This window comes from Chrysemys picta, unplaced genomic scaffold, assembly GCF_011386835.1.
Source record: "Chrysemys picta bellii isolate R12L10 unplaced genomic scaffold, ASM1138683v2 scaf1682, whole genome shotgun sequence".
Classification (NCBI taxonomy): Eukaryota; Metazoa; Chordata; order Testudines; family Emydidae; genus Chrysemys; species Chrysemys picta.
The window spans coordinates 2,927-13,000 of record NW_027054388.1 but is presented as its reverse complement, the minus strand read 5'-3'; the positions used below and the strand labels follow the sequence as shown (position 1 = coordinate 13,000).

Sequence of the window (10,074 nt, the reverse complement as noted above, 5' to 3'; positions counted from 1 at the left end):
GGGCATTAGTTGTACTGGAGATAACCGAGTTTCACAGAAATCACGAAGGCTGACACTACACGCACAGCAATTCACATGAAGCAGAGGCATACTGCCAGGTGTTCCAAAAGAAACAAGAACTTTTCCGTATAGAAAGTGTGGTAACTAGTTGGGAAAGCTTCTCGGTTCCACATCTCTATGGGACTGTTACAGCCAAGAGAGAAGAAAGGAATAACAATTAAACCCTACAAGTACCTGACAATATTATTTTGCAAAAAGAAGAACAGGAGTACTTGTGGCACCTTAGAGACTAACAAATTTATTAGAGCATAAGCTTTCATGGACTACAGCCCACTTCTTCGGATACAGACTAACACTGCTGTTACTCTGAAACCTGATATTATTTTGCATTCATCAAACTTAATTCTATTTAAAGTTCCAAATCTCGCTGTAAAATTCAGAAGTAGTCAAAATCACGCTAAAAAATATATTTACTCTAAAATATTCAGCAGAGTTAAAGTTTGTTTCCCGGACACACATCTCGATAAAGAGATGTCTTGGTCTAACTGACACTGGTTTTCCAAGAAAGAGAAGAAACATTATAAAGGAGAATTCTACTGGCCAGTTCTTAAAATGCATTTGATTGGTTGTATTTATTCAGCTGAAAACCAGCAGCCAATGGAATCTTCTGTTCTCAAGTTTCTAAAACAATGGATTGTGCTCAGTCGACCTGGGCACTAACAAATCAAAGCTTCTGGCTTCACAGGCTGGCTTCCCCCAAGCTGTGGAAAGAATACAGCTAATTCATCAACTACAGCATGAGTTCTTGCTTCCTGGGCAGCAAATCCATCTGTTTCAGGTTTCAGTGATATACACATATACAAGGTACATTTTTGTTATTGCTTCACAGTTTGTTTTGGTGTTATCATATGCTAACTTGTGCCTGGCATGGTTGAGAAGTTGTTATCTCTGTGAAAGAAATGCACAGTTAGGGGTTGGAAAACAATGGACTGAAAATGTTTTTGTCCAATGGGCTACACAAGGGCAAATGATGATGGCTCAGCCCTAACTTTTACCTCCAATAAATTGTTATAATTCATTGGCTCTCTGTCCTTTAGTTCCCAAAGCGTTTTTTTTTTCAATGTCCTTGTGGGTTTGATAATAAAAGCATGAAGAACTGAAATAAATTGTATCAGAGGGGTAGCCATGTTACTCTGGATCTGTAAAAAGCGACAAAGAGTCCTGCGGCATGTTATAAGCTAACAGACGTATTGGAGCATAAGCTTTCGTAGGTGAATACTCACTTTGTCAGATTCATGTGAAATGAATTGAAATCCTTTAGAGACAGAATGGTAGTTTCTATTCTATAATATTCAGGTACTGATACCAGTCCCATCATAGCTGGTCTTAAACTCCCATCGTCCTTTATGTATTCATCTGCGCCCTGTCCCCATGACACATTCAGATACTGGAATCTGGAGTTTCCCGACAACCTCTACTACACACAATCCTTCATGGACATAGTTTATAATGATATCGACCCCTATTCTCTCTGCAAGGCTGAATGCCATAGCACACCAGTGGGTTGCAGAATTAGCTGACTTTAACTTCAAAGTCAAATATCATCCAGAGAAATCTGATGTGGAGGCAAATAACCTACCCAGATGTCCCCTTATGCAAAAATGTGATAGAATGCACTGAAGAGACAAGCAAAGATGTTTTGATTAATGTTGTCTTATAGTGTATGGTTGTACACAGAGAGAGCAAGGCACTTTGGTTGGCAGCTATTGCTAGCAGCCTTTTGGCAGCAGGAGACTTCTCCAGGGGCATTAAACCCATCACAGTGTCTCTTCCACAAGAAGACATTTTGGGCAGCTCAGAAGGAAGGTCTAGTTCTTGCTAAATTTCTTCATTGTTAGTTATAGGGGGAAAAGCCTAATAACCAAGATAACAGAGGAGGATACACCGTATCTATTTCTGTATCTTATCCTGCATTCTATCCAAGACGAATGTAAATATCAGTTAATGAAGTGATATTGCTTTCTGGTATCAAGATTGTTCTGTATCCAAGGTTTTATCATTTTGTATAATGTACAAGTTTTTTTTATTCAGCAGATTTTTTTTTCTAAATAGCTTGTGATATGCCCAGTGACGTTGCACTATGTGGTTATACAATTGATCATATAGGCAGTGTTATTTCATAAGATATGAATATCTTTGGGACTATAAACGGTTCAGACTTGGCTATCCTGTAAGATTGCAGAACTCAGCTGCCACAGAGAATTCCTACTTAACTGGCACTCACCTGGTATTTGGGGGACCCAGGTTCCCATCCTTTGTCTTAAATGAGGCAGGTCAGAGACTTGAACTTGGGTCTCCCACGTGTGTGCCCAAACCACTAGGCTACATAGTAGTTCTTACACTCTCTCGTGACCCAATGAATGTTTAATGCTTCTACACAGTGGAACAGCTTCAACAAGACAGAATGAAATTTGAAAGGTGGTTCTCATTTTACAGGGTCTTAAACTAAAAAGGGGGCACTTAAGACTCTGTAAAATGAGAACCGCCTTGAAATACCTTGAAAACTATTTTAAAACTTCAAAAACAAACTAAAAAGGGGGCACTTGTTTTTGAAGTTTTAAAATAGTTTTCAAGGTATTTTTGTCACTTGTGTTTGGGGGGGGGTTCCCCCTTTTTTCTCTTTCTTCCCCACCCCCACAGTTATTGCAGAGGGGAGAGAGACAATTTTCAAAAATGAGTGTGGAGAAAAACAAGGGAGGACAGAGAGTAACAGAAAATAAGAAAAACCAAAAAATTAATAGCAAAAGCTATTTTAAAATAACAAAAAAAAAGAAAATGCCACAATATTTGTGACTGTTTTTTGACAAATAGTTAAAAAAAGGTATTTTTGACAAAAAATAATGTGACATATTTTGACCAGCCCTGCTGTAAACATAGGCCCAGATAATCAGCTGGTGCAAATCAGCATAGCCCAGTTCCCTTCTGATTTCCAGCACTAGATGATCTGGCCCACATCGTATTTCCTCCCACAAACCCCTGTATTCTGCTTTTTACATTTACCACCTACACACAAGACCAAGACACTTGAAAAACAAAGTTCACTGACCCAAACTGAACATGAAGTATCTTTGCCATTAGCTGATTCCAAAGGTTAGAACTTCAGTACTTAACTTGAGTAATATTTAATGGAGTTAATTAGATAGTCAGTGGAGTTTGATCTTATGGCTAATGTAACAAAGTGAATTTGCCTAATCCCCTTAGGTGCCAGTTTGCTGGAACATGGCTGTGCGTTTGTTCGAGGCACAAGATCATGCAGTTTCCTATCAGAAATACAGATTCCCTCCCCCTGAAAACCTCCAAAGTGTCATCTTCTCTTACCTGGAAGAAAAGGTAAGTGACACTGTAAGGCCCTAGGTTACCATACGTCCAGTTTTTCCCGGACATGTCCGGCTTTTTGGTCCTCAAATCCCCATCCGGGGGGAATTGCCAAAAAGCCGAACATGTCCGGGAAAATAGGGAGGCTAGGCTCTCTGAATTTGTGTTTGTGTGTGTGTGTGTGTGTGTGTGTGTGAGGGTCGCCCGCTGTGACATCATCTCAGTGCGAGTTATTAGTTTTGCTGCAGCCACTCGCACTCGGTGTCCCCCGAGCGTCTTTTGCCGGAGCGCTACCGGCTTCACGGTTTGCAAGTTACTGTACCAAATAACTAAACCAGAGAACTGTATTTAAGCAATGAATGTGCTTTGACACAAATACTAAATAGAACCATGGTTACTACCTGGCCCTAGCGGAATCCCTTCTCCTTGACCATCATGATGCTATTCCTATCTCACCATTATTCCTAATAATCAATATTAATTTTCACTGCATTCTCCATGGTTTAGATTTATTTTCTTGTTTAGAATAAGGTCCCAATCTTAACTGCTTATTTGTAGCATTACCACCATCATCATCATTACTATTTGTATTACCATGGATTCTTAAATAAAAACATCTCATATAGATAACCATGTCTCCCTCACTAGCAGCTTGTTTTGCTCACAGACTTTTCTCTGTTTCACCCTCACTTTGTAGGTTTTACAAACGTTTTACAGTTTATGAAGCACTTAGCAACCCCCAACCAAGATCAGAGCGGGAGGGAGGAGGGGGAATGTGGGGTGCTCAGAGGAGGGGGCAGAGTTGGGGCGGGGACTTTGGGGAAGGGGTTGGAATGGGGGTGGGAAGGGGCGGAGACTTTGGGGAAGGGGTTGGAATGGGGGTGGGAAGGGGCGGAGTTGGGGGCGGGGCCGCGTGGAGTATCCTCATTTTTCAGTGTTGAAATATGGTAACCCTACCCTAGGCTGAGAATACATGTTATGAATTCTACTGTGGAGAAGACCTGTAGAATGCAATGGGAGTGAAACCAATAGGATACTACAGAAATTACTTTAATTACCTGGAGAATCAGAGCCTTTACTCTGTGACTAGGACTTGGTATGTGTATAGGGGTGTAAAGAGGACTAAGATTTCGCTCTTCATAAGAATTTGTGCTCTGCTTGCTGAGACGTGGCTGTTCTCTCCTCAGAAAGTAGACCCCATTCGGCTGGCAGTAGATGTCGGCTGCGGGTCGGGACAAAGCACTCGCGTACTCGCCGCTCATTTTGAGAAGGTGGTTGGAACAGACATCAGTGAAGCTCAAATAGAGGCAGCCAAACAAGCTGCTTCCTTCCCAAATGTTACTTACCAGTAAGTGTTCCATAAAAGGATGCTTTCCCTTTGGGTGTGTCCAGAGTGCTGACCTTTGCACAAAGCAAGCACTTCGTGAACAGGACAGATATAAGCCAGCATTTTCAAACTAGGCCAGTCATTTTTAGGTTTCAAACATATTGGGCTTGCTTTTTCACAAAGTACCCAGAACTCACAACTCCATCTGAAGTCGGCAGGAGCTGCAGGTGCTCAGCTTCTGAAACTCAGGCCGCTCCTAATTAAATGCCTAAATATGGATTTTGGAGCTCCAATTGTGAAAACTTGGGCTGACATTCTTAGGCCAAACTGTGCTTCAGTTCCAAGAGAACAAAAAAGTTAGATTTTTCAATGTCAGATTTTCAACAACACCATATTTCCTCTCAGCAGAGTCCACACGTGACAAGTTTCATGCATGTCAGCCCCAGTAGAGACTCCTTCTTCCCAGTTGAAATATTTTCCCTGTTTCCCTTTATAGTGTGTGCCCTGCAGAGGAGCTGCCATTTGCAGATGGCTCTGTGGATCTCATTACTGCTTTTACAGCTGCTCACTGGTTTGATATGCCGAGGTTCATGAAAGAAGTGGATCGAGTTCTCAAGCCACATCGCTGTGTGGCCCTTAGCACCTACACTGCAGACTTCAGTATGCACTATAAAGACTGCTCTGAGAGGCTTACGGAAATCTTCACTGAGGTGGGAGAAGAAAACAATCCTTTTAAAAAAAAACAACCACTTCATATGGTGGGAAGTGTATAGTGTATATTTTAGGGTTGCCAGACACTTTCCTGTATAAGACCCTGTTTTCAGCTGTTTATAACTTTGCCGGACCTTAACCATTTGGGTTGAAATGTTCCTTTCTGCCTGTCTGACACAGCAAAAACAGTCAGCCATTTCCAAAAAACAGAAATAGAGAATAATAGGTGCCTTTGCCCATTTCAAAACAAATTCTTATACCCATTGTGTTGAGAATCTCTAACTCCTCCTTGCGGTTTGAAATTTGCAGAGGGGTTGTATGAGGCATGTGCCTTCTGATTTTTTACCCATGGGAAAACTGCCCGAACTCGGCCAAGTTATAAGTCTTTGAAAAATTTCAGCTTGAACATTCTCAGTAGAGGGTTTGGCAGCTAATTTTTCCAAAGATTCCATCTGCAGTGAGCATGCTCCAGCTCCTCACAGCTCCTGCTGCTCGCCCACCGACTGTGAATGCACCATCCCCACCCAGCAATTGAGTATGCTCCATCCTGAAGCTGTTGGGGTTGAGCTGGAGGTTCCCTGCTGCAGGTCACTATGGTGCTGGGCACCAGTCCTCAGAGCAGGGACACTGTCTTCAGTGGTGCTCTGCTTATGCCCAGGCAGCATGCCTGGCTCAATTCAGAGAGGACATGAGTCATGGTGGTGGAGTTAGAGGAAGTAGATTGGGACAAGGAGCTTTGGGAGGACGGGGAGTCTGCGACTGGGACCCAGTGAGAACAGGGTAATTTGGCATACAGAGGGCTCCAGGCTGGCGGCTAGAACTGCTTGGGCAAGGAGAGTGGGACAAGGTGCCTGAGAGGGAGATGAGGGGGAAGTCTGAGGTGGATGAGGAGCTTGGGGATGGAGGCTGGGATGGTTAAAGTTTGTGAAGCACTCAAACACTATGGTGGTGAGCGCCACAGACAAGCCCACTCAGAAATTAATAACTGTGCATGGCAGGGTTTGAATAGTATGCAGGAAATAAAGCATGAGGCCACACGTTGAACAATGAGGATAAGGCAAAATATTGAATAGCTACTCATTATGTGAGCATTGTCCATCTTGTGCACTGCATGAGGCAGAGGTCCTGTGGAAAAAATAGTATTCAATCATGTAATTTAAAGACTGTGTCATACAGCAGATGTACAAAGGGGGCAAATTACGGTTACACAAACAACCTTAATTCTGGCATTTTCTAACTTTGAGTACTTGACTTTGTATCCTGAATAATGTTCTTTTAATGTAGCCTTGGGGTTGTATGTAAGGCCTGAGCCAAAGTCCAAGGAAGTAAGCAAGAGTCATTTGACTCCACTGGGATTTGGATCCAGCCCTAATGGAATGGTGCAGGGTGAAGTGGTACATTTGGGAAGGCTGGCTTGTGTTCAGGCAGCTTCCATCACATAAAACCTAATCCCAGACCAAAACTACCTTCACATTGAGGTATGGCTCAGAGTACATATGAATAATTTGGGATAAAATTATATTAGTGGCTGTTGTAATTATCCCCTAACAAAGTATTACAAACCAGGACATTCAGAGTTATTGTTAGACTTACCTTCCTTATAGAAAGGAAATGACTCAGGCAAGGTACCCAAAAAACATTAATTCTGTCCTCTATAGATACCATACAATACCCATAGATTTCTGACTAAGGCATTATAATGCTATGGTCTCTTTAGATTGAACTGATTGTAAAGACATATTAGCTTTCTGCCTTCCCACACCTCCATAGTGCCATACAGTTAGGGGGCCATTTTGAGATGGCTATCTATGGGTAAGGCTACAGGATGCCTCAACAAAGATGGCTGCTGTCTCCATTCACTTGGTTGTCACAATATTCCTATCTGCCTCCTGATGGCACAGGTGGCCACCATCTTCCCTGAGATGGCTTCATTCTTACTGGGTGGGCAGTGATCATTTTGTTGGAGGGCATCTTAACCAAGGTCAGCCTTATGGCCTAAGTCCCAGTAAGAACAATGGAAGAGGTTATGTCCGCCATTTTGAAGTAGGGCAGTTTTTCATGGAATTCTCTGGAAAAGAACATTACTATACCAACCCAGCAGAAAGAGATTCTGTCCAGTACAAACAATAATGGGTGGGTGGTCGGGGGGAGGGAAATGACCGTTAAACCCAAACTAAAATTGTTCAAATATAGCCCATTCACACAACTTCTGTGAGTATTATGTATAGGGGAAGTCTGAAGAGTCTGCATTATTCTATTATTCTCCTGTGTAACTCTAATTTGCCCTCGGGCCAGGCAGCCCTGAATCAGAGAGTGCAGCTCAGATGGAGTGGAGGATCAAGGCCTTACGTAACATTTTTGCTGTTTCTGTTCACAGACCCATGACCAGCTTCTTAAATATGCAGATGAAAAAGTAAATCTTGTGATTGCAGAGTATAAAGAGGTGTTTGAGTCCATGCCTTTTCCAGACACGAAGAGGTGAGAAGACAAGGACTAAACTGAATTGTATGTAATCTCTTGCATTGTGGACTGTGTGAGCCCTGGAATGTTGGGCACTTGGTGGCAGTCATTGGAGTTCACTTTGAGACTGCAGGTTGAAGAAGATTCATAGAGTTTACGGTTAGCAGGTAGCCCTGAGATCATTTGGTCCAATGTCCTTCAAACACATCTCCAGTCCCTGGTCTGTCTGGTTCATCTGTGTGGCCTCTTCATCAAATGGGAGAGGTTTCCCCATAACCAAATGTCCAAAAAGGGGAAGGGATAACGGATCATGCCCCACATCTTAATAATCCACATGAGCCAGATCCTCAGCTTGTCTAAATCAGCATAGCTCCATTACCCTCCAGGCTAACTTCTCCAATGCTCTGGTTTCTTCCCACTCTTGCAGAGTTACCCAGATCTTCGACAAAATTCCCATGTCCGTTTCTGGGGTGATCGGGCTATTCCAGTCCTTCTCCATGTATCAAGCCTTTCTGAGGAGCGACCCTGAAGCAGCAAAATCCCTCCTCCAAAAAACTGAACAAAGGTAAAAACAATGTAAGAAAACAAACAGAATGTGGGCAGCTCTCTTGTATGACATAGGTGAAGAGTGAGGTCACAACAACTCCTCCAACGCTGGGAGAAGGGCGGAGAGTCGTTGCAGTGGTGCAGCCATCTTTGCTCTGGGTCAGTATTGTGAGCCATTGGCTTTTTATGGGCCAGATCCTCAGCTGGCTTAAATCAGCAAAGCCCCATTAACTTCAACAGAGCTATGCCAACGTTAGCCAGCTGGGGTTATGGCCCAGTATTTCTGCCAGAATCCCCTATGTGCATTGCTGTCACTGGTGAAGCTTGATACTTAGCTTGATTCTTCATAAAATTGGCAGCTTAGCTAATTTCCTCCTCCTGGTACTTGATACTGAGTACTTACTTCTGAGACATCCTCACATTTAATTAGCAAAGGAATAAAATATTGAGAGCTTGAGCTTCTAGTTCCAGCTTAAACCCAATAAACCACAATCTCTTGGGCTATATGGTGGCTTCAGTCTCTTCATACAAACCCAGTAACACCAAAAGGAGTTTCACATATGGGCAGCCTACCATACGGTCCTCAGTAATTACAGTTAGTGACTGGCACAGATAATGTGCTAAAACTGCTTTAGACATAGTAAGTTTCTCTTGAATTACCTTTTGTGTATCAATTTTTCTGGTAAGAGTAGAATGGTTTTGGTGGGACAGGTATGTCTTAGGGCTTGTCTACACTAGCTCTTAAGCCAATGTAATGTAATTTACATCACTCAGGGCTGTGAAAAATCATCCCCCTGAGCGACGTCAGTTACATCGACTTAAAGCGCTGTCTACACCGCACTATGTTGGCAGGAGACCATCTCCCACTGGTACAGCTTCCACCTCTCATTGAGGTGGAGTAATTTTGTGGACAGGACAGCGCTCTCCCGTTGCCATAGCATGTCTTCACCAGATGCACTACATCTGTGCAGCTGCATCAATGCAGTTGTGCCGATGTAGTGTAGTAGTGAAGACAAAGTCTTAGGCTGCGATGCTAAGAACTGACTGTCACCTCTGCCTCTTGTAGGACATGAGTCAATCTATACAATGACAAAGTAAGTGACCCTTCCTCCATTTCTTGTTTCAGGTTCCTGGAGACCATGGGAGTTTGCTCTAATGAAACCCAGGTAGAGATTGGGATAAGGAGTGCTTGTGTTCTGGGCTGCAAAGGGCCATGAATGAAAAATCCAGCAATGACCCTATAGCCAGAAGAAAAATCCTGGTTTTGGTATCTACTTATAACTGATGTTATCATCTTTAAAATATTTGATTAAGATCCCAATAAAGTCAATGGCAAAACTCTCATCCTATTCAATGGGAGACAAAGGAAGCATGAAACCAAACACTATCAATATTAGAAGGGCTTTCACAGGGTTGTTGTTTCCTGTTTAGAGAGGAAAAGCTCGGTGTTCTGTCTGGCCATCATTCAATAGACATTGGAAGAAATCAAGGACCCTTTTCCACATAGAAGGCCGCAGAGATTTTATCATATATGGAATATGCAAAAAACATCATGTTACCTAACAGCTGAGAGATTTTTAGAAGGCTTTATAATCCTGCTGAGTAAAAATAGCTTGCAGCAAGATCAACTGCTATATGTAATTCCCTGTCAATGG

The 10,074-nt window shown here is 42.7% G+C and overlaps 1 protein-coding gene across 1 annotated transcript; it reads left to right on the top strand.

Annotated features, from left to right (window-relative positions):
* On the top strand, positions 1–9,757 carry LOC101943168 (putative methyltransferase DDB_G0268948). The gene is made up of 7 exons (XM_065580142.1): positions 1–864; positions 3,262–3,390; positions 4,563–4,723; positions 5,199–5,412; positions 7,791–7,891; positions 8,301–8,438; positions 9,546–9,757. Exons 2-7 carry the CDS (start codon positions 3,280–3,282, stop codon positions 9,634–9,636), a joined length of 816 nt encoding a protein of 271 aa, XP_065436214.1. The 5' UTR covers positions 1–864; positions 3,262–3,279; the 3' UTR covers positions 9,637–9,757.
* Positions 9,758–10,074: the final 317 nt, after the last annotated feature.